Source organism: Triticum urartu, chromosome 7A, assembly GCF_056163025.1.
Source record: "Triticum urartu cultivar PI428250 chromosome 7A, HENAU_Tu73, whole genome shotgun sequence".
NCBI classification, from domain to species: Eukaryota; Viridiplantae; Streptophyta; class Magnoliopsida; order Poales; family Poaceae; genus Triticum; species Triticum urartu.
Genome location: NC_141879.1, coordinates 14,193,389 through 14,216,790, shown reverse-complemented (window position 1 = coordinate 14,216,790; position 23,402 = coordinate 14,193,389). Strand labels below are relative to the sequence as shown.

At 44.4% G+C, this 23,402-nt stretch overlaps 2 protein-coding genes and 3 long non-coding RNA genes across 9 annotated transcripts; 2 read left to right on the top strand and 3 right to left on the bottom strand.

The window, feature by feature from the left end:
* Positions 1–2,154: 2,154 nt before the first annotated feature.
* On the top strand, positions 2,155–3,004 carry LOC147956943 (uncharacterized). Its single transcript, XR_015610788.1, has 3 exons — positions 2,155–2,541; positions 2,617–2,775; positions 2,867–3,004. It is a non-coding gene; the product is annotated as an uncharacterized LOC147956943 (long non-coding RNA).
* A 139-nt stretch (positions 3,005–3,143) lies between these two features.
* LOC125526542 (disease resistance protein RGA4-like) lies at positions 3,144–7,968 on the bottom strand. Of its 3 annotated transcripts, XM_087535455.1 has the most exons (5): positions 7,840–7,960; positions 6,901–7,738; positions 4,576–6,667; positions 4,144–4,462; positions 3,144–3,669 (listed from the first exon to the last, which is right to left on the bottom strand). In XM_087535455.1, the coding sequence occupies exons 2-5, from the start codon at positions 7,734–7,736 to the stop codon at positions 3,608–3,610; spliced, it is 3,309 nt and encodes a 1,102-aa protein (XP_087391581.1). In that variant the 5' UTR covers positions 7,737–7,738; positions 7,840–7,960; the 3' UTR covers positions 3,144–3,607. The 3 variants fall into 3 exon arrangements, with proteins under 3 accessions (XP_087391581.1, XP_087391579.1, XP_087391580.1); XM_087535454.1 differs by lacking the exon at positions 3,144–3,669 and having other exon boundaries at positions 4,311–4,468; positions 4,584–6,667; positions 7,840–7,961; XM_087535453.1 differs by lacking the exon at positions 3,144–3,669 and having other exon boundaries at positions 4,284–6,667; positions 7,855–7,968.
* Positions 7,969–8,473: 505 nt separating this feature from the next.
* On the top strand, positions 8,474–14,460 carry LOC125523904 (BTB/POZ domain and ankyrin repeat-containing protein NPR1-like). Of its 3 annotated transcripts, none has more exons than XM_087535458.1 (7): positions 8,474–8,703; positions 8,916–9,262; positions 9,348–9,440; positions 9,616–11,779; positions 12,797–13,544; positions 13,661–13,861; positions 14,045–14,460. In XM_087535458.1, the coding sequence occupies exons 4-7, from the start codon at positions 10,862–10,864 to the stop codon at positions 14,230–14,232; spliced, it is 2,055 nt and encodes a 684-aa protein (XP_087391584.1). In that variant the 5' UTR covers positions 8,474–8,703; positions 8,916–9,262; positions 9,348–9,440; positions 9,616–10,861; the 3' UTR covers positions 14,233–14,460. The 3 variants fall into 3 exon arrangements, with proteins under 3 accessions (XP_087391584.1, XP_087391583.1, XP_087391582.1); XM_087535457.1 differs by having other exon boundaries at positions 8,871–9,262; XM_087535456.1 differs by lacking the exons at positions 8,474–8,703; positions 8,916–9,262; positions 9,348–9,440 and having other exon boundaries at positions 9,908–11,725.
* Positions 14,461–17,474: 3,014 nt separating this feature from the next.
* LOC147956942 (uncharacterized) lies at positions 17,475–18,432 on the bottom strand. Its single transcript, XR_015611790.1, has 4 exons — positions 18,323–18,432; positions 18,078–18,224; positions 17,834–17,941; positions 17,475–17,706 (listed from the first exon to the last, which is right to left on the bottom strand). It is a non-coding gene; the product is annotated as an uncharacterized LOC147956942 (long non-coding RNA).
* A 259-nt stretch (positions 18,433–18,691) lies between these two features.
* LOC147956941 (uncharacterized) lies at positions 18,692–20,602 on the bottom strand. Its single transcript, XR_015611789.1, has 3 exons — positions 20,226–20,602; positions 19,594–19,679; positions 18,692–19,489 (listed from the first exon to the last, which is right to left on the bottom strand). It is a non-coding gene; the product is annotated as an uncharacterized LOC147956941 (long non-coding RNA).
* Between the last annotated feature and the right edge of the window lie 2,800 nt (positions 20,603–23,402).

Sequence of the window (23,402 nt, the reverse complement as noted above, 5' to 3'; positions counted from 1 at the left end):
GCCAACGAGGAATCTCTTCCACCCAACCGAGTTCAAGTGTGTGCGACCATCTGTGCCCATGCGGTAAGTACATGTGGTGATGGAGCCCCTTGCGGTAAGGCGTAGTCCAACTGAGCCTTCTTCATCAGGCTCGATACCACAACTCACAGATAGGTTCTTTGGCAATCTCTGAATAAGAAAAACATATCAATTAATAAATAGCCTAAGCATGTGATCAGACTCTACACTAAAGTATATCATCGACTAGATTCCACAAAGCATATCATTGGACTCTACACTAAGCATATCATCGGATTCACTAAGCATATAATCGGATAATTTGCATTGGTAAGTATAACAATAAAGCATATATATATCATCAAATTACTACATGCAGTACGTATAACATACCATTTCATGCCGATCGACCATGGTACTTGTCAGGCGGGTCACGAATGGCATCCCGACAAAGTCATCACGTGGCGGAATTATGTCCCATAGGTTGCACACCTCCTCCTCGCTCAGCCTCATTCCTTGAGCTATGATGGCTTCATGAAGTGGGTTCTCATCATCTTCATTGAGTGGGTCCTCATTATCTTCATCATCTTCGTCATCTTCATCATCTTCCACCAGGTTGATATAAATGACAACCAGCTTGGGTCTTTCTGCTCTGAAGGAGAATCTGATCAACTCACCACCAGTAAGACGCATGCGAGCGAGGAAACGGGCCCATCCATCTCCTCCAATCTACGACATATTGCGTCCTTTCTCGACCTCCATAGTGTACGGCCCCCCAGGAGCCTCAAATGTCACAGTGTCTCCTGTCAGCTTGTTGAATTTCAACCTCACATTGCATGGGACGATCTGTGTAAGAAAAGCAAAATGACACAATGCAGTAATGCCAACACTAAAAATAAAATAGTTGTCACATTTCATCTAATTTCTTACCGCCGCATGACGAAAACTCGGATGGAAGTAGATGCCGAACAGCTTGCCAGTTGCAAGGCTGCTGGCGCACCTTGACTTGCATAGTCGACATAGTGGTGCTGGTGGTGGCGCCATTTTACTAAATCAACTAAACCAAAATGTTCTAAATCAACTAACCTACTAAATCAACTAGCCTACTAAATAAACTAAATCAAAATATTCTAAATCAACTAAATCAACTAGCCTACTAAATCAACTGAATCATATCAACTAAATCGACTAAATCAACTAGCATACTAAATCAACTAGCATACTAAATCCACTAGCATACTAAATCAACTAAATCAAAATGTTACATATGAAAGCCTACTAAATCAAAATGTATCAGGGAGGAGGGACAAGGAGGGGCGACTCGATGAGGGAGAAGATAGTAGGACGGAAGAGGAAGGCGGAGCGAGGAGGGGCCGGCCAGCGGCGAGTGGAGGGAGGACGGAGGAGGAGGCCGGTACCGAGTCCAGCGAGGAGGATGAGGCTACAACGGCGCAGATCGGGGGAGGGGCGACGGGGGAGGACCGGCGGCGCGGGGGGGGGGGGGGTGAGGAGGAGACCGTGATCGAGTGTGTGTGAGTGTGATCTGTGGATGAGGCGCGCTAGTGAAATCTGTAGTTAATTTAGCAGTAGCGATTATTGCCTGAATGCGCTGCTGCTACGTTACATAGTAGTAGCGCTGTCTATTTTAATGCGCTGCTGCTATAACTGGCTTTGCGGCGGCGTCGTGAGAATTTTAGCAGTAGCGCCGCTTGGAGTGCGCGCGCTACTGATAAACTTGTTTCAGCAGCGAGTTTCCACAGCTCGCGCTACTGCTACTTAGCAGCAGCGCCTGATTTTATAGCGCGCTACTGGTAAAATTCTGTGTATAGGCTTTTTCCTAATAGTGTTTGCAGATATATTAAATGTCGAAGCACAAGTACATACTGTTGCCTTGTACGTCGGGACGTGTATTAACCCGGCAACAACCATTTCTCCAAAGTTGCACAGATCCCTAGAGACCAGAGTGAGCGGACGTGATTTGGGTGGGGCTGGTTGCCGAGTGCTCCTAATCCGCCTCCGTATATTTGCAGCCCTCTCTTCAGTTTGACCAGTTTTGACCATACTATCGTCCCAGGTGGAGATGGGCCCACCTGTCATCCCCTTCCCCATCTTCTACCCCTCTTCTTGATGCACTCGTCAGATTGGACACCGTCGGGGGCGCCGCCCGCGGCCAACCACCGCCGCAGCAAAGTCGCCGCCGGAGCCCACCGCGCTGCTCGGCGACCCTCATCTCAGTGCTCGCTCCTCGCCCGAACCAGCGACAGAAGCCGCATCGGCCTCCTCCGCTGGCTGACGGCGGCGCGCCCCGGCTGACCACGGCCTCTCTCCATCGACGCAGTTCGCAGCACGCGATAGCCACAAGCACGGCCGCCGCCGCAGGGCCGCGCTCGATGTACCGCCGGGGGCATCGCTCTCGGGCGGATGCCAGCCTTCTCCGGTAGTGTCTCCCCCTTGGGGATGGAGCTCATCCCCTCTGCAAGCTCCGTCCACCTCTGGCCTATCCCCGCCGGCTACCCGAACCACGCCGGCCTCCACTGCACTTAGGTTGGTTCAGGAACCTGCACTAATTCCACTAAGTTGGTTCAGGAACTAATAGCCCTGCACTGCAATTTCCAATAGGCCAGAAGATTCAGACAGGGGACCAAACTGGAGTACTGGCCCCCGGCCCGCCCCCATACCAGGCTCGGATCGCGAGCATCGGTGCTCAATGCCTCAACGTCAAGTATGCACATTGTGTGGCAATTATTGTATTGCAAGCAAGGTTCAATTTCATTGCAGGTACGTACTAATTAGCGTGCTGGCTGTGCAGAAATTTCGACATAGTTTCTTGCTTGTGTGATGGTATTTATTTCACATTGATGCTCTTCAGAGCACTTCAAACAGCTCCGAGCTGAAGATGCTGGATGGCACGGGCCAGGACCGGCGTGTCAGCAAGATGGGAGAAGGAACTCTGATGCAAGCAAGCCCATTGATGTCTCCGATGCTGCTCGGCGTAACTCCTGTCCCACGGTTGCAGCTGATTTTAACACTGTCCTTCTCCGGTGACCAGCACATAGGTTCTGACAGGTCAGCACAAACTAAGAACCAAGCCGTTTTCTCTTGAACCTCCTTCCTTTTTTAGCATTAGTTTCATGCAAACAATCATATACCAGCATAATCATAAATTTATTTCGTAATCAGGAACAGATGTCTGTAACTGAATGAAGGATGGTTATAAGGTTCTGTGGAACAGATGTCAAAAGTTAACTGGGACCAAATATATATCCAACAACATACATGGTGAACTCTGTCACAGCTGAAAGCCACCAAATTGACATGCATGAAAGTAAACTTATGTTGCGTACAAGTAGAAACTTAATGGACACACTTAACCGTCTTCGCCATAGCCGTATCAGTCTGGTACAGCCTTGTAGCAAGCTGCAGCACATGGGAATTCAACATTACCATGAAAATATGGCAGGGGATCAAAAGACAGACCAGCTCCTGAAGCATCAGAATCGACGACTACTTAGTTAAAAACCAAATGCCAACCTGACACTCAATGCAAATGTAAGTCGTGTCTCGACTCAAGAGCAAGATTGACCCAAGCTTGCAAACTCCATACAAAACCTCAGTTTCCATCAGAGACAACAACCGCAATTCCAGGCGCTGTTTGTTTTGTAGGCCTCGTTTCTGCAAACCGGCCAGCGGCAATAACCATTGTGGCGATTAAAAAACATAGGAGTAGGATTGGTAGGAAAGATATTCTGAAGGCAGAAGCATTTCTAGTTTCCCATATGGTCCAAACTACAACATCTCCAGCAGCCATCAGATTTCTAACATAACCGGTAAACTTCAGAACCCAACTGCACAGACAGTTAAAAGAAACAGGAATAGCCTGTATATTCAGTTTGCGCTAACCACACTCCACAGATATTTAGAAACAGGGCATAGAACGAATCAAAACTCATAGGAACATTGTCCGACTTCTCCTAGCTAGCTATAAAAGCACTACATTTAGCAGCTTATGAATCTCTAATCACTTGAATAGATTTATTTACCTGAAGAATATTATTTCCAAACATCACCCCAGCTCTACTAGTTATGTCACTAAGAGAAATGCTGGAAGAATTTGAGAAAGATGGAAACTTGGAACTTGTAAATTACCTTGGACATCCTCTGGGTTCTTGCGCTTCACCCTATCAACAACCTTGTCCATTGAGTTGTCTTCACCAATGTCCAACCTTGCCCTCTTTCTTCTGTTCTCACCCACCACCAAAAGTACAGCATTTTGATCAGTAGACCGAGTGACATCTTCCATCCGCTCATCCTCTAAACCTACCATTCCTTCCATCCCCTGTTCAAAACTTTCCTTGTTCATCGGAGGGTCCAGACAAGTCTTGCTAGCAAAATCCTCTAGGATATTAATTTTATCTGTATCTTCTTTCTCATCATCATCCTGTTGCAGATCATCACCATGCATCAACTTGTACTGCACAATAAAAATGTCACATAGATGCGTGAAGAGGGAGTATATATAACCTAACATCAATAATTAACTAATATACCAACAATTAAGCAAAATAAGATGCACAACACTTGGTTACCAGACTGTCCAGTAAAAATGGCATTGTGGGGTGTTGTTATCTCAGAATTGTATGTAGGTTCACATCCCATATCAACATCTTCAACTGTCTTAACAAACAAGAGCTTGGGACGTCTGGGGTGTTTCTTTGCTGCTTCTTTCCACTCGTTCTTTGTTTCATCGCTTACTCCATCATGGAGGGTGACCTCCTTAATACGTCGTAGGGACTGGATTGTCATGCTGCAAAAGCCATTTAGATCTGTACATAGCAGCCGGAGTGACTCGAGGAGTGGCAGAGCTCCCTCCTGGACTTCCAGCTCAGTCATGACTTCCACCATGATGCATAGGCATTGCAGGCTTCCAAGTGCACCTTGTACGATGGTGAGTTTGTCCAGTTGAGATGCAATTAGCTTCAGGTACGCCAAGCAACGCACCCTGCTCAGGGCAGCAAGAATATCCCCACTCAGCTGACCAGGGGATGAAAGGAACAGCTTAGTGAGACCACCCAGCATGGTAACAAACGGAGGCAGGCTGCATATGTTGCCCCCTTGTAGCTTGAGCGAGCTAAGATAGCAGGAGGAAGCTTCTTCTTTTTCTAGGGACAAGCTCACAAGCAAGTCTTGGAACCATTCATCACTGAAATTCAGTGAGAGTGAATGACCTTTTTTCACGTCGGTGCTTCTCTTGATGAACCCCTTGATGGCCTTTGAGAGATGAGTGCAGTTGTTGTTGCTGCTGCTGCCGCCGCCACTGGCAAGGGGATCCTTACTATTATTACTGGACTGCTGACACCATATTTTCACTTTTGTCAAGTGTTTCATATGCTCTATGAGCTGTGCAAATCCTTGGCTCTTGTTGTTGTCCACAACAAATCCTGCTACCGTTTCCAATTTGCTATTCTCTGAGAGCCAAGTCTGTAGCTTGTGCATTCTCCGGCCTCCTACACCTTGTTGGAGCTTGAAATTTCCGAACAGATGTATCAGGCATGGCAGCTCCATAACTTGTGTCGGCAGAATCTCTATCTTGGTTCTTCTTACATCCAGCGTCTCCAAAAGTTGAAGCTTCTTAATCTCTTTGGGGAGCATCGTAACCTTAATAGCGGCCCCAAGGCTTAGGTACCTGAGCAACAACAGGTTGCTGCATATCTCCCTAAGATGCTTGTCCTCCAAGTGGTTACCGCATTCTTCTAGATCCAAAACCCGCAGCAGTTCATATTTGGAGAAATCCAAGACAGATTCATGTGCCCTGCCGAAGATTGTCAGAGATCGGACAAGAGATAGATCATTAGCCACTCTGGCACTTGCTTCATGGAGGGAGAGCCAACGGATTTTACTGGGTGGGGGTGGGGGAGCCAGCTGATCATATAACAAGGTAATGAAGTTGTCACACTTGGACATGTGCAGGATGAACTCGAGCATCATGCCGTGAGTATGGTATGTCTTCACCTGATCTGTGATGTTTTTGCTACTGGCATCTGTACGCTGGATGATGCTCCGGTTGAGCAGCTCTTTGAAATTGCCGATAGCAGCATCCAGAGCATTACACATATAATCTCCTGGGATAAACCCTTCAGCGCACCATTTCCTTATCAAGCTTCCTCTCCTGACTGTACGGCCACTAGGGTAGATACCTAGATATAGCAAGCATGTCTTGACATCGTGTTTAACAAGGCTGGTGTAGCTTTGGACAAGTACACGCTTCATTCTTGCTAACATCTCCTTCGTTTCCAGGTGTGCTCCCAGGTTGTGGCACAATGTTGCCCAGTTTTCACGCGTCGGATTACCTGTGCTTTGCAAGTACCGGGCTGTAGTAACAAGAGCAAGGGGTAAAGCATCACACTTCTTCAGTGCTTCCGAGCCAAGCTGATCCTCTTTACCGATTGGCGGATCATCGTCTTGGAAAGCTTCCTTGAAAAACAACTGCCTCGAGTGTCCATCAGGAAGGCTTTTCATTGCATACACATGATCATGGGCTGCTGAGCTGCTGCAGCCATTTGCTACTGACTGAATAGCCGTTGTCACCAGAACTCTGCCGTTCAACCCCACAAAGGCATCTTTAATATCATGCCAAAATTCTGTCCTCATGTCATCGAGTACGATGAAGAACCTACGAGGTACCAGGAGTACATGATCAGAATTAGCATGCAGAGATATGGAGTGGAGATTAAATTTGGAGTGATTTCATTTTATAGCTACAAAGATGCCAATAGTGAGTGAAGTCAAACTAGGAGAACTGTTGGACAGTACAAAAATATAAAAGATGCAGGCTGCTGTAAATCGAGACCAAAACATCAAACAGAGACCGAGTTGAGAAAATTACCAATGGTTGGCATTAGTTACCTCTTGGTTTGAAGGCACAATCTGAGGATTCCGCAGAACTTGCTGAGGCTACCTCCACCATTGGTGGATGTGGTGGGGATGCCAAGTTGCCGAAGTATCTCTTCGACAACATCGCTTGCACCCCTTTGATTGGCTGCACAAACCCAAGCCCTTACTTCATACTGGCTCATCATACTCTGGTACACATGCCTGACAAGGAGGGTCTTGCCTATGCCATCAAAGCCAACAACAGAGATCACCTTAAGCTGTTGCTGCTGCTGCTGTATCAGCTCCAGAAGTTCATCCCGGGGAGCGTCCATACCCACGGGGCTGCGAGCTGAAACGGTGTCGTCTATGGCCATCTCTGTTGTTGTCTCAGGTGCCGATGCCACTGCCGACGACGATGCTGACGGGAAGGTGCCTGCACCGACACTGGCGTTGTAATAAGTTTCTCTCAGCTTGGATGACTCTTGTGATATTTTCTTGAGCTCACGGATCGCCTTGGCAAACTCCTTCCGTACTGTCACCGTCTGCACCCGGTGGACAGCCTGACGGATCCACGTCGACGTCCCAGAGATGGTCACCCGGTGCATGAAGCGGTCGATGCAGTCCTCGATGGCATGCGCCAAGTCACGTATGATTTGGATCCAGGCCCTCTGCACATGGTCGCCGAGGGTGCCGCTCCTCCAGCGACACTCATCATCTTGCTGGATGGCGGCAGAAATTAACGCAAACTCTCTTTGGATGTAGGTGATGTCGTGCTCCAGGTTCTGTCGAAGCTTGTGATTTGCAGCTAAGAACTCCAAGAGCTTCGGCGCGATCCTACCCACAAAAGCGGTGGCCGTCGCAGCCTCCATCTCTGGTTGGAAGATCAAATCATGGAGTTTAGTGGATAGAGAAAAGAGGCCAGGAGGACACAGGAGCAGCCATGGCAGGATCAAGGTAGGTAGCTACAAGTACCTGCATAGAGAATACCTTAACATCCATGGTCAGTCATCCCGTCCACTCCTCCAATCTGCTGGAGCTATTTACTTGCATTACATATGATGCTAAGGTACCAAAATGCAAATTCTATTGTACCTGTGCATAGGCGATTCGGACAACGCATGGTGGTGGGCCCCACTTGGTTCTATCTTTCTCTTTTTTTTGCCAAAAAGCCCATGTGAACCCTCTGAGCACTGAAAAAAAGCACAGAAGAATCTGACAGTGCGTGGTGGCAGGTCCCACATGGTTCTGTCTCGCTTTTTTTGTGAAGGCACATGTGTGGATCTCACGATCACTAAAAGAGCTCTCTTATTGCAGAACAATGCGAATATATATCATATAAAGGCAGGAAAGCAGGTTCCAAACGTAGTGAATTCGTGCATCAGCACCACTTTGTGAATGCACTTAGCCTAAATGGGACCCATCAAAATTCTCTAGTTTTGGTGTGGATGCACTATCTCAAAATACAATTGTAGAAGAAAGAGCAGCACATTAGTTAGACTAAAGGCAGAACATGGTTTTAGCACAAGTCAGTGCAATCATTCTAAAGGCAGCACTGATCCTGATGTGATCACTGCAAAATGGACGATCCGAGAGATACGTGTACCTGTAGGGGTGTGCTCAGGAAATTCAGTCTCCTTTAGGAGCTCGACATGCCCTCACGTCTTGTTGGGTCGCCAGAAACTAAGTTCTGATTGATGGACCTCACGGAGAAGGATAAGGAGGAGCCGACGAGGCAATTGCTGGATCCAATCAGGATTACGGGGAAGAAGGATGATGACAGGATTCTTGAGGAGGATTACAACAGTTTCTTGCTCGACGATCCAACCACAGCCACAGGTGAGCGCGTGTGAAAAACCTGTCCGTCTGCTTAATTCTTCCAGCCTTAACTTGGTGGGTTCTTTAGCATCAACATCACTTTGTGAATGCACTTTAGCCTGAATGGGACCATCAAAATTTCTCCAGTTTTGGTGTGGATGCACTATCTCAAAATACAATAATTGCAGAAAGAGCAGCACATTAGTTAGACTAAAGGCAGAACATATTTTCAGCACAAGTCAGTGCAATCATTCGAGAGGCAACACTGATCCCGAGGCAACTGCTGTGAAATGGACGATCTAGATAGATAGATGGTGTGCCTGCATGGGGGAGCTCAGAAAGTTCGGGCTCCTTTAGGAGCTCAACATGCCATCACGTCTTGTTGGGGCGCCAGAAACTAAGCTCTGATTGATGGACCTCACGGAGAAGGATAAGGAGGAGCCGTCGAGGAAAAGGAGGGAGACAAGGAAGGTGCTGGATCCTGTCAGGATTGCGGGGAAGAAGAGGAGGAACAATGATGACAGGATTCTTGAGGAGGATTACAAGAATGTCTTAATCGACAATCCAACCACAGCCACAGGTTAGCGCAAGCGAAAACCTCTCCTTAATTCTTCCGCTCAGTACTCTTAATTACTAACTAATCCTGCATGCTTTTCCTGTTTCAGTTTCTGATCCTGTTATTGAATCAAGTGCCGAAAATGAAGTCGAGCAATCTGGTGCTCAACTGCCAGTCCTTGAGGATATCTCGAGGCTGTTTGGTGAGTGTTGCTTGATCTATCTCCCTAGTTAGCTTTGCCTTGATTTCTCTTGATTTCTGTCTGTATATATGGCAGTACAGCATCGAACCCATGCATGTGCATAGGAACTAATCCATCCATTAATTATTGATCCGCACCTTGTCTTATCTTTCTTGTGTGCTCTTTGATTAATTAGATGGTTCGGTGAGTTCTTCATTGGGCGCCATGAGACCCCTTGTTGAGAAGCTTGGCATACTGCTAGCTCCTGCTCAGGAACACTACAAGAGGTTGCCCAAGAGGATCAAGGAGGGGGTGCACCTTCTCAAGGATGATGTTGAAGTGATAAGCTCCTACCTTGATGAACTGTCAGAGTTGGAGGACCCTCCCCCGGTGGCCATATGCTGGATGAATGAGGCACGCGATTTGTCTTACGATATGGTAGATTACATTGACAGCTTATTATTTGTGCCGCCTGACCGTTTCATCAAGAAGAAGAAGAAGCCGCAGGAATCTGTTTTGATGAACTCATTGATAGAAGATTCATCCAACCTTCATATGTCAACTACAACAATGAGGTATTGTCCTGTACGGTCCATGATGTAGTACGTGAACTTATTGCACACAAGTCTGCAGAAGAGAATTTCATTGTGGTAGTAGACTACAATCGAAAGAATATAGCACTTTCCCATAAGGTTCGCCGACTATCTCTCATCTTTGGTGATGTAAAATATGCCAAGACACCAGAAAACATCACAAAGTCACAGGTTCGATCACTCAGATTTTTTGGATTATTCGACTGTATGCCTTGTATTAGAGATTTCAAGGTTCTTCGTGTCCTAAATCTTCAACTATCTGGTCATTGTGGCCTCCATGACCCCATAGACCTCACTGGGATTTCAGAGCTGTTTCATCTAAGATATTTGAAGATTGCAAGTGATGTTTGCATAAAACTACCAAACCATATACGAGGGCTGCAATGTTTGGAAACGCTGGATGTTATGGATGCAACAAGAGTCACTGCTATTCCATGGGATATTATACATCTCCCACACTTGTTCCACCTGGCTCTTCCGGTTGACACAAATCTGCTAGGCACCATGACTGATTCCGTCGTCAGTCTGTGGAGCCTTTGCAAGCTGAACTACCTGCAAGATCTTTATCTTACCATTTCTTCTACACCTTGTTCTGGCCATCCGGAGAAAAACATGGAATCTCTAGGCTCTTTACTAGAAGGACATGGCAGCCTGAAAAATATAGTCGTGTCTCATGGCCCATCGGTTAAAGATGTTGTGGTTCCCGGTGCCTCAAAAGTAATCATTTCCTGGGATGACTTGGAGCCTCCCCCTCTTCTCCAGAGATTTGAATGCTCGCCGCACAGCTGCGTCATATTTTCCCAAATTCCTTAATGGCTTAAATAACTTGGTAACCTGTGCATTCTGAAGATGGCAGTAATGGAACTGCAGATGAGTTCTGTTGATATTCTCAGAGGATTGCCTGCCCTCATTGATCTGTCGCTGTATGTGCAGTGGGCACCAGGTGAAAGGATCATCTTTGACAAGGCGGCCGGGTTCTCAGTTCTCAAGTACTTCAAATTGAGGTGCACAAGTGGTATCCCGTGGCTAAAATTTGAGGCGGATGCAATGCCTAATCTCTGGAAGCTCACGCTAGGTTTCAATGCCATTCCCCAAATGGACCAACATCAACTAATCCGCATCGAGCATATGCCAGACCTTAAAGAGATCTCCGTAAAATTTGGGGGTGCAGCTGCTCATATAGAGTATGCCGTGAGGTCTGTCGTTAGTAATCATCCAAGAAATCCTACAATCAACATGCAATTGGTGAATTCTAGTTCCTATGGTGATGAAAGCACAGAACAGAGCCTTCCAATAAACTGGGCTCCCGAGTCATGTGCGGCCGATGCGGTTGCTGATGTGGAGCCACTCCGTCGCCTCTCTGACAACCTCGCCACAGCCTTCCACTCACCGGATGACTTCGCCTTCCTTGCCGATATGTGCATTGCCGTGCCCGGCGCGCCTGACCTGCACGTGCACCGCTACATGCTCTCTGTGCGGAGTCCCTTCCTCCGCGCATTCTTCGCACACCGCGCCTCTGTGGAGGGCAACAGGTTGGAACTCTGGGAACTTCTGGGCGAGAAGGTGGAGGTCGGGTATGAGGCACTGCAGCTAGTGCTCGAGTACCTGTACAGCACCCGCTTCCATGTCCTTCCCAGGCCGGCATGTGTCTGCGTCGACATGGATGGTTGCGCGCACGTCAGCTGCCACCCCGTCATCTCCTTCATGGCGCAGGTCCTCTTTGTTACATTCACCTTCCAGATCACCGAGCTCACCAACTACTTCCAGGTTCATATCAGATGACTATTATGCTTGCTGGGATGCGTATTGCTAAGACGTTTTAATGCTATATATGGATCCCCATCATATCTTTTAACCTGAAATTCTTTAATTTCAATGCTTTTACAAAGTAGTGATAAAGCATTACGTCCGTGCTGAATTTAATTGTATTTGTTAAATTGGTGAAGTTTTTTTTAAAACAAATTGGTGAAGTTCAAACGGGTGCTAGGACATGCTGAGTTGTTTGGAGATCCCTACCAGGGTGCAATTTCCACTTATTAGGTTCAACAATCAAGACTCCTTTCTTACTCGGTTTGATGTAGGAGTGGAAATAAATTGAGTTGTCTGTGCATGTGGTATAGTGTGTTCAATATGCAAATGATGCAATTGGTAGTTCTAAGGTGCTGTGTCATTTTGTTGATATTTCAGGGATTCTTGTTTTGATTTTGTTTAGAGAAAGGGAAGGGTAACTGTTCAAAGCATGAAAATTACATGCACCCAGGCGTGTTTGAAGACAAAAACTGTTCAAAGTGTTGTACATGTGCCTACTCTTTTTTGTTGCATCAACAAAAGGCAGTTCATGAAAAACATGCTTGGGTCATTTTATACAAATCTAGGCTCCATGAATGTGGACAGCTGATACATGCACAACAAAAACCAAAGCATATAAATGAAATATCACAGCGGACAATAATTATAATAGCACCTATGATTCCTTAGGATCAACAAATACTTTGTTAAGGGGGAGTGTTTCAATGGGGGGGGGGGGGGGGGGGGGGTAAATAGTTATCAACCCATGCACTGCACAATCTAGAGATCTTGAGACAGGACCTTAATTATTATTTCCCTTTTTCAGTTTCTTATTTGGCCTTTTTTTATAGCTTTGACTTTGCTACAGATGACTTGTGTGTCTAAAAATCGATGATAATTCTTGTTGAGATGCTACCTATAACAGTGATTGTTGTATTGTTTCGCATATTTAAGGAGCCAATACTAAGCCACGTTATGCCCTTCTTTTCCACACAGCGGCATCTCCTTGATGTCCTTATTGATGTTGAAGTGGATAACCTTCCATTGATATTATCTGTTGCAAACTTGTGCAATAAATCTTGCATGAAACTGCTCGATAGATGCCTTGAGATGGTAGTCCGGTCAAATCTTGAGATGATTACTCTTGAGAAAGCATTGCCTCCAGATGTTATGAAGCAAATTACTGATGCACGGCTAAGTCTTGGGTTAGTTTCACCTGAAGACAAGGGATTTCCTAACAAACATGCAAGAAGGATACTCAGAGCTCTTGACTCTAGTGATGTGGAGCTGGTGAGGATGCTGCTCAAGGAAGGGCAGACTAACCTTGATGATGCATTTGCATTGCACTATGCTGTAGAACATTGTAACTCAAAGATCACAACTGAACTTCTGGACATTGCACATGCAAATGTCAATCACAGAAATCCAAGAGGTTATACTGTTCTTCACATTGCTGCCAGGCGAAGAGATCCTAAAATTCTTGTCTCTCTTTTAACCAAAGGTGCTCGGCCTTCTGATCTTACATTTGATGGAAGAAAAGCAATTCAAATAGCAAAGAGACTCACAAAACATAGGGATTACTTTGGGATTACTGAAGAAGGAAAACCGTCTCCTAAAGATAGGTTATGCATTGAGGTACTGGAGCAAGCTGAAAGATGGGATCCACAAGTTGGAGAAGCATCGGTTTCTCTTGCAAGGGTTGGTGACTGTGAACCTGGAAAGTTGTTGTACCTTGAAAACCGAGGTAATATTCATCTACAAACTGTGTGGTGTTCAAAATGGTCTGTCTGGTATTGGTTTACACATGCATTTTTCTCTTGGAAGTTGTGTTTTCACTCACTTATTTTTCCTGATATGCAGTTGCTTTGGCAAGGATACATTTTCCAGTCGAGGCAAGAGTAGCAATGGACATTGCTCAACTGGATGGTACTTCGGAATTTATCCTTGGTTCTAGTGCAGATCCACCTCCAGAGATACAACAGGCAACTGTTGATCTAAATGAAACTTCTTTGATAATGAATGACGAACACTTGGCTCGGATGAGGGCCCTCTCCAAAACAGGTGAGACACAGATTATTGCCTTTGTATAACCACGGCGCCTCTATATTCTTTATATTTTCAGGGTAATACTACACTTCTTTAGCTTATCTGCTTAACATCCTTAATAAGAAAGCCTGCGTAGCTGAAGTTGAAATTTAATAACATGGATCTGGACTAACTGCAAGCTCAATGTTTTGTTACCAGTTGAACTTGTTAGGTGCTTCTTTCCGCGTTGTTCGAATGTGCTCGACAAGATCATGGATGATGAATCTAAGCTGGCTTCTCTCGGAAAAGAAGCATCCATGGAGAAGAGGAGGTTCCATGACGTGCATGACTCGCTTCAGAAGGCATTCAGCGAGGACAAGGAGTCGTCTTGTTTGACAAGTTTATAGCTCCAATGCCGATGGGTGACATGAAAAGCAGCCAAAATGCATGTCTGGATTATAGTACAATATATCAGATTGGAGTACAACTGGAAAGCAGCCAGGAGGCAATAGTCAAGGAGTGCTCCTTAGAAAAGGAACGAGTGAATGCTTCATGTGCTCTCCGCGCGCGACAAATGGTGCACGCGGAGCTCTCCCGCGCGCGCAAACCAACCAAAGTGGTTGGTTTTTGGTTTTTCCTTTCCGGTTTATGGACAGTTCGACCCCCTATTACCTAGTGGCAGTGTGTGACCAACATATAAGGGGAGGCTTGCACGGCCATAGAAATGCTAGAAGCACACGTAAAGGAAGCACATTGCACCTAAAGCGCGTGCTCATGTGAAAATTCACGTGGACTTAGGACTTTGGACGCTTGACGCCGCGATGGTCTAGGACGAGCTGAGCTGATGATATATTCCGAAACGACTCTTTCACGACCGCGCATTGCAGCGCGCGATCTCTACACGCGAAGCCCATACATGGAAAAGGCTGTGTGTCGGACGCGGGGCCATGCATGCATGCATATGTGTGCATCCACCTACCGTGAATTCAACTACTAGGCCCCAGCTCGCCTTTACATAATCTCCTCCCCTGATTTCAACGGGTGGGGTCCGACCTGTCACTATTGGGAAAGGTCTTATAGGTGAACTCAATAGAATGGCGGGAGCTAGTTAGGAGAAGCAGCAGTGGCGGGTAACATAAAGTGACCGCGAGAATTGGGGGCACTGCAGTGGCGGGCAGAATACGTCACCCGCCACAAGCAAGCATAGCTGAGCGTGGCTATGTTATGTTATGCTATGTTATGAATGTTTTTTTGTGGCGAGTGGCTAGGCTTACCCGCCACTGTTGTTACAGGCAGCAGTGGCGGCAGTCCCCGCCACAGCTAAAAGCCTCCAATCGGCTATTTGTATTCTTTTTAGTGCATCTGGTTGTGCCCACCACATGTAGATTAGCGGCAGACTGTTCAAATTCAACCTTTGGTACTGGCGCCCGCTATGCCAAAGTAGCAGTGGAGGGTCGGGTGGCGCGCCAGTCGCAGGTAACGAGCAATATCTGCACGTGCGTGCCCCCTCCCCCTCCTACCCCCTCACTCTCACTCTCTCCCTTTCCCCGTCGCCGCTGTCGCCGTCCTCGCCCTAGCCATCGCCGTCCGCTGCCCTCGTCCTCGTCCTCGTCCGTCGTCCGTTACCGTCGTCGCTTCCCTCGCCCTCGCCATCTTCCTCGCCCTCCACCGCGTCGCCCTCGCCTTCGATCAGCCACCGCCGTCACCCTTGATCCACCGCCCCGTCGCCCTCCACTCCGGCAGGTATAAAGTTAGGGTTTCATGGTTGTACTTTTGGTTTTTAGTTTGTAGGTATTTGTAGTTTCTAGCTAGTTTTAGTGTGACAGTAGTAGTTTTTAGTTGTATAGTTTTAAATGTACACATTAAAATAATTTGTAGTTGTACTTTATAGTTGTAGCTTTGTACTAGCGAGTAGTGCGCGGCGCCGCCGCGCCACATGGATTGATAAACTATTTGCTTTTTTCTAATATTTGGTAACTCGTCCCAACACTTGATTCATTGCAAAATAGTTCATACAAAAAAAAGGATATATCTAGTTGGTACATGCATAAATGATCTACAGTTGATAATGATATAGTGGCTACTGGACACAGAATTGCAAAGCTCTTGTTCCCTTTTTAGATATGAGATGTTGATCGTCAAGCTTGGTTTTTCTATGTGATGTTGTGGTAAAGAGATGAGGCTAGTTCTTATGCTCTTGTTCTTGGTGGTTTGTTCCATGTACACAATGTTTAAGTTGCTGCTGGACGCACGTCCTAGCTCTCGACGGATTGCAAAATATCTTGAAATTAAAGACAAACTTCTTTGAGAATCCTTTTTCGCTCAAGATTAAGTTGACATAACATGTACTCGTTTATTTAATAAGGTTGTAAACTTAGACGCATGCATCTTTATTTCTTTTCAAACAAAGTGTTCAAATTGAAGGGTTTTTTTTCTCACTGCTACAATGAATTTGGTGCCATAGAGGATCCAAAGATAAATAGTATTGAAAGACATAAGTCAACAGATCTATACATTATTGACTGACACAATATGTTTTAATAAATCAAAACTAATATAAGTTGAGGCAGGAGGAAGAAATAATCAGCATGTGAGTCACTACTTATGATAAACAAATCGAGGCTAGGCGGAGCAAAAGAAATGCTGAATCAGCTAAGCGATATGCAAGGAGATAAAGGAGTTGACTTACCTCTGTGGATGAATGCGAGAATGCTCGGTGAACGGATTGGTATTAGCCACTAGCAAAGAGTTGATTGCCTTGTGGCCCAGTTTAGGCGTCAGCCAACCCGACAAAAAGGAAAGTTAGAACTATCTTGTATTTTCGAAGAAAATTGGTTATTTGCCACTTTTAATATGTGGATAAATTGGTTATTTGCCACTTTTAATAGGTGGCTTCAGAAAAATGCCACCCTTGCACTTTCACTAGCGGTTGGGGCGCGGCCCTACCGCGCCTCTTGAGTGGAATCTGAGCTGTGTCTGGTAAGTTGGCGACCTTTTCAGTACCTTTTTTAATCTGGTTAACACGTGTCAATGGATAACTATTGTTGGCGTCGAGCCCTACCTTGCTCTTTGTGCCGGTGCCCAGCTCCCTCTCTCTCTCTCTCTCTCTCTCTCTCTCTCTCGCACGAACGAAGGTAGAAGAAAGAGGAGACACAGGACACGGTGGTGTTTTTCCGGCGCACATACGCCTGCCGCACGAACGGCTTCCTCCTCAAGCACGAACTCGAACCAACACCCACACACGAGCAGTACATCGCGGGGCATTTTATACCCGACTGCACACACATACTAGCACACGCACGCACGCAAGACCCGGCCACTAACTCCACGCACGCAGTAATCTTGCTAACTAACCACACGCATGCACGCCTCTTACTTGACCGGCACACACGCTATCTTATCCGTCTACCGCATGCATGCACGACCGCACACCACGGCTGCCTAACTGATCGGCCGAAGCTGCTGCTCGTTGCCAGCTCCACGCAGACGACTCAGCCATCATCAAGCGTTGTGGCTTACTCCTAACATTCCCCCCCCCCCCCCCCCCCCCCCCGACGCGAATACTATTGAAAGTAGTATGTTGCTGGAGCACAGACAGGAGCATGCATAACTGTAGAATGAAATAAATGGTCTCATAAATATACAGAAATAGAAAGATTACAAAAAAATTTGGTACAACAATAGGCTGCATGTTGAGACATACTCCCAGAAAGAAAGAAAAAAACCACTCAACAATGTAATAAAAAAAAAGCACAAACAACTCCTAGGAATCTCTAACTTGGTAATATGATTTTACACATTTGAGATCGCCTTGCTCTCTTTTCCTTTTGATGCTAGTAACTTCCTGGTTCTTCTAGCACTTCAGCCACTGAAATATCATTCTGCATATTTTCACATCATGTAACTTCATCAATGGTAGCTATCACACGACTAAGAGATGAGATGTTAAAGAAAACCATCTATATGTCAAGGAAGCAAGGGAACAACATTTAGTATGATCAGGCACACCTTAGATAGTTAGATATGACTCTTCATTAAAAATGACTCATAAACTTTGTGCTTCGTTGTAAAGATCATGCCCCTGCTCATCCAGATGGCCATCATCACCAGCCTGATCTGCCAGATAAGAATACTTGATATCATTAAACAAAATATTAATTTATGGGCAAGGAAGAATATAACAGCTATGATAAAGAAATCTCTATAAATAATTAATTAATGCAACAATAGGGACATTAATAATCGAATTTACCACGAATTGTCTGTCAGAGTAGGTATTTGAAGCTGATCGGGTTGTAGGAATACACAAACAACAGAGAGATAGTGGCAAAGGTAGCAAAGTGTTTTGAACACATTTCTGGAAGAAAGTTTTTGCTTTGTACTCAATTATCATCTTGTCCTGAATTCACCAAAAAATTGTTAGATTTTGTATTGTATGCTGAGAATAGATAATGCTCAGGTAAATAATTTAAAAAGAAAGTATCATAGTGCACTAACTTGAGTTTGACCTGTTGTTGGGAAACATGACTCAATATGTAGTTGAACTTCTTATGGAAGTTTGCAAGAGTACACACTTGTTCCATCATTGAATGGTGTGCAAGTAATGTGTTTTAGCTGTTTTGTCATGTTAGAAAAGAAGGATTCAAAACTTGTAGTTGAACACAGTAGGCTTCATGTCTTTTTCCTATTAAGAAATAGAACTACATTTTAAAAAGCGGAGACACATAACATACCGGTAGTCTTCCAAAATGATTACTACTCCCATGTAGTGCATCAAGTGCCATGTATGAATTCAACAAGTTAGATGCCCAAATTGGTAGTCTAGGGAGACTATTTGGAATTGAAAAACCAGGAGCTATAAGGAACTCGAAGTAAGATATCTGAAAAACCATTGATAGAAAAGAAGCATTAGGAGTTGAATAAATACAAGATGAAGTTTAAGAAAGTCATTTAAAAAACAGATAATTTGAATGTATGCAACAAAAATTAAATTCATTCACAATGACTCACCACCAAAGCTAGCTTGCATCCTTTGGGGAATATATCTTTGGCATTAGTATTTCCAATTCGAGCTTTGTTGATTGAGTACACAAGATAACTGATGGTGAACAAGCACCAGTCATGTTTGGCAACAGCTTCAATGTTCACTAATGCACTATAGGATTTCCTGCTAGCAACTCCTTGTGAATTTGGAGCAATAAAAACGGACAGCACAATAAGCATGAATACCGTACAGAATCTGTCTTCTTCTAGATTCTCAGAAAGAAGTGAGAAAAGATACTCTACATAGGGGGTTTCCATGTTAATTTCTTTTCTTATGAAGTCAGTAGTTTCTGTGGTAGGTTCCGTTTGTATTGGAAAACCACCAAGAGGAATGCCTAAGATTGTATGTATAGTCAAAGGTGTGATTGGGAAGGTGAATCCATTTTCTAGTTCAGTTGATGTTGTTGAAGTGTTGAAATGATTCACTAGCCAGATGAAAACTTCATCAATGTTGCATAGTCCTGAGAAATGAAGAAAACTTTCGAAACCAAGCTTTGCCACCCAAACTCTTCTTTGATTGAAAACTTCATTAATGTTGCATAGTCCTGAGAAATGAAGAAAACTTTCGAAACCAAGCTTTGCCATCTTCTGGAACATATCCATGTACTCCCATTCATTAGACTGTCAAAATTGAAGTGAACAAAAATTCATGTGTTAGTTTAGCCCAAAAAACGTAATTACCTGCAAAACTAGCAAAGGAATTGAGGACAAATGAAGAACACTACTTTGGTTCTCTTTGATATGGAGATGATTTGCTTGAATCCCCTTTTCTTCCTAGCCTCTTCTTCCATTTTGTGAACTGATGCAAAGACTGAAAAATGAAGGCATTAGGAATAATCAGTACAATACACATAGTGTCCGACCCTTTACTTTTTTTAACAGGTTATGTAATTGTGTGCTACTACACTCCAGTACGGTGGTAAAGATGTTCTAGTAGGAGCCTATATTTGAAGGACATTTGTTTTATTGGTCATACTATCAAACAAATGTCAGAAGACACTGGCTAGTTATGTGTGGTTGCAAAAGGTTGGCTGCAGCTAGGGATTGAATGAAAAGAAAAGAAAATACTGACGTGAGAAGGGAGTATTGAATTGGGAATCTGGACTAGTACACTGGTTAGGGTTCATATCAATTCGAGAAAACAGCTGGAAATTATCAGTCTCATGGTTAGGGTGAGGTAAAACAGGCAGTATCAAAATATTTCGGAAACATTGACGGAAACAGAGACTGATTTTTGATTTGAAATGTTCAGAAATCAAGATCTCAACAGAATGAAAAGCGTCGGAATCACGCAAAAGCCGCCGAATCTTCAAATCTATCGAGGGGTTAGATCAAAATTATGTGTTTAGTTTCAAACCTGTTGGTTCTTCAAGATGGAGCGAAGAAAATCACAGTATGAGATTTGGGGGAAAAGAGGAGCTCCCCACTTCCGGCTCTCCTCCGTCGAATTTCTGGGATGCAGGATGGGGAAAATAGTATCTATGCTTGTTTGGATCCCACATGTAAGAGAAAGCATACCGGTTCACTTATTGGGACCCACTTGTCGGGTAGAGAAAAAGAAAGAAAAGGGGCAAGGAGACATGCTGCGATTAGGTAGAAGTTTCCTACCCTAGATCGGTGGTGGAAGCACCTTCCTCGGGCCGCCGTCGAAGGAGACCTGGCGGCGGAGACTAAGTTTTCCTCCAGCCGCTGGCGAGGATTAATCTTCCTCGCACCGCCGTCGAAGAAGGAGACCTAGAGGTAATCTTTTGTCCCTGCTTTCTATTTGAATCTGAGTTTGTGTTGGACAACAAATTAGTTCTGTAGAAGAAGTGATTCGTGCGATACATCATATGAGTTGTACGTATATGAGATACATCATATGAGTTGTGCGTAATTAGTGCTAAATGTAGATACAAAATTGTCCAACACCAGAGCTAGTTGTATGTAATAAGAAGAGAAAGAAGTAGAAGAAGATAAATCTGTGTAGGGAGGGAGCAGAAAGAATTCTACGATTGTGATGGATCAAAAGCTAGTGAGCAAGCATGAACATGAAAAGAAAATCAAAAGGTGAATTAACTGTTAGGACGGATTAGGCCGTCCTGTCCGCCGGCGTGTATTGTTTGAGAACGAGATGAGAATGAGGAAAGTGAAGGAAGAGTTGGTGATTTTTTTCAGAATGTACGTGCATTTGTGTGTGCGCATGTAAGAAACTGGCACTTGGTTGCTTGTTCTTGTATAATTTTGTTTTCGTTTGGTTTTGCATTAACAAACGTGCTTGTTGTGATCATGACTGTCTTTGAAAAAAATTAATGGAGCAGATGTATATAAATGGAACAGACGGAATGGAAATGAAGAAGCACTCAAGAAAAAGGAAGAAGACGAAACAGGTTCGGACCTGCATTTCTTTTTGGGTTTATGTCCTTTGCAGCCTTATTTAAATGATTTAAGACATTACTTGGGAAAATGTTATTTCAGGGTGAACCTAGTAATGCAAAAAGAGGTGAAGAGACAGGATACAACCATTCGAAGGAACAACATGAGTGCAGTGTTCAGGTAATGGATATGTGAAAACTAGTAATTGATATGTTGTTCGGTTGCATGTTGTTCATGAAAAGAAATCTGATAACACCTTGTTTGTTATCATGCAAATGCAGGATGTTATCATGGAAGAATTTGACCAGTTTGTACTACATCAACAAATGATAAAAGAAACACAGGTTAGAGAATAAGTAGTAGTATGTCCATCTTTTTAAATGAAACCTCAATTGTGCACATGGGCATTGCATAATTAATTTTGTATTTGGACACAGGAGTTGTTTGTTAATCAAGAGCGATCCCCTGTCCAAAACATACCAAGCGGTTGTGCTGGAAAAGAAAATAGGACAAATGCTACACTTGCGGAAGAAAGTATTTGGACACAGGAGTTGTTTGTTAATCAAGAGTGATCCCCTGTCCAAAACATACCAAGCGGTTGTGCTGGAAAAGAAAATAGGACAAATGCTACACTTGCGGAAGAAAGTATTGGAGAAATTCCAGATAACATAGCCAGTAATGTGGATATCAGAGGTGAAGCTGAGATTACAAATGATGCTGTGAAAAATATGTACATTGAAACAGCTGAGAAGGTACTTTCTGTATATTGCACAAACAGTTGATAACTGTTGGATTGTTTCATGTGACATAATAGGCATGTCTAGATGGAAACAGTTGAACTGAAAGTCACACTTGTATTCTGAAAAAAAAATGTTGCAGGATAGTGTTGGTGACAATGGCTTCATTGAAAATACATCTGGTATTTCGTCGAGAGAGAATGTGGTCCAATTCTACGAGCAGGTTGGTTCACTAAAAAAAATCAAAGAAGACAAGTTTATTTATTCATTCTCTCATATTTGACATATGTTCTTCGCATGTTTGGTTGTTTGAAGGTTGTAGCTATTGCAACATATGAGAATGAAGATACAGAGGAAGATAGAAGAGCAGTGGCAGAAAATGAAGAATATGTATTCCCAAGTCCAGAAGAAATGGAAAAAAGATACAGTGCCTGCAATTGGTATGGAGTTCGAAACACTAGAAGATGCTACCAGATATGTCGACATGTATGCACAGAAGAATGGTTTTGCAATGATAAAAGGAAGAAATTACAAACATAGGAAGATCAGTTTCCAGTGTAACAAATGTAGGTAAGGGAAGATTCATTTTCTGGAACTAGGAAGAGGAAAAGAAATATCGTTGAAGGGACGAATTGCCAAATGAATGTAACTGTGAAGCTAGAAGGTGCAAAATGGCATGTTGTATCCTTATTTCTTGAGCATAACCACAGTCTTGTGAGTTCTCCATCATTGGCAAGGTTCTTCTTGAGTCAAAGACATATGAATGAAGCCTTAGGAGACACAGCTTACTGGTTTGACAATCGGTTTCAGCAATGTGCCGGCAGTCGGCAAAAATGGAAAACCTGCAGAGCTGCTGATCTACACAGCCGTGTAGACGAGGGCGCTATTAGTTGTGGGACTTAGCAGGGGCATTGGTGCAGCCGTCCTTGGGCTTGCACGGGCGATCTGGCGGCTAGTGCAGAGGTGGGAAGGCGGCGCCGGGATGGCGAAGGACCTGGGGCAGCACACGGCGTGGAGGATGGAGGGGCCTATGGTCTATGGATTAAACGAAATGACAAATCCTTGACCAAAATTACCACTCTGTCCTCAAGCCAAATTCTGTACTGATCTATATCAACCATTCGATCAGCCTAATACTACTCATCATATTAAGTAGTATGATGTATCGTAAAAAATCTCTAAATTTATGCATTTTTATGGCATGTTTGGCACCATAGGAATGACGCGATCTTCGCAAAAGGTAAAGTGAAAAATTCCCATTCTGCTAGATTTTTGCAAAACTACCCAGTAAACCTACGCATGATTGAAAGTGGAAATGCAGAGAACGATGGTAAAGGGAAAAGCCCTGTCATTAAACTGCCAAGAGTGGAACAACAGGACCATACTAAGGAAAAGGATTGGCAAAAGCCTGGTCTAGGGTGGGCCAAGGTCAATGTTGATGG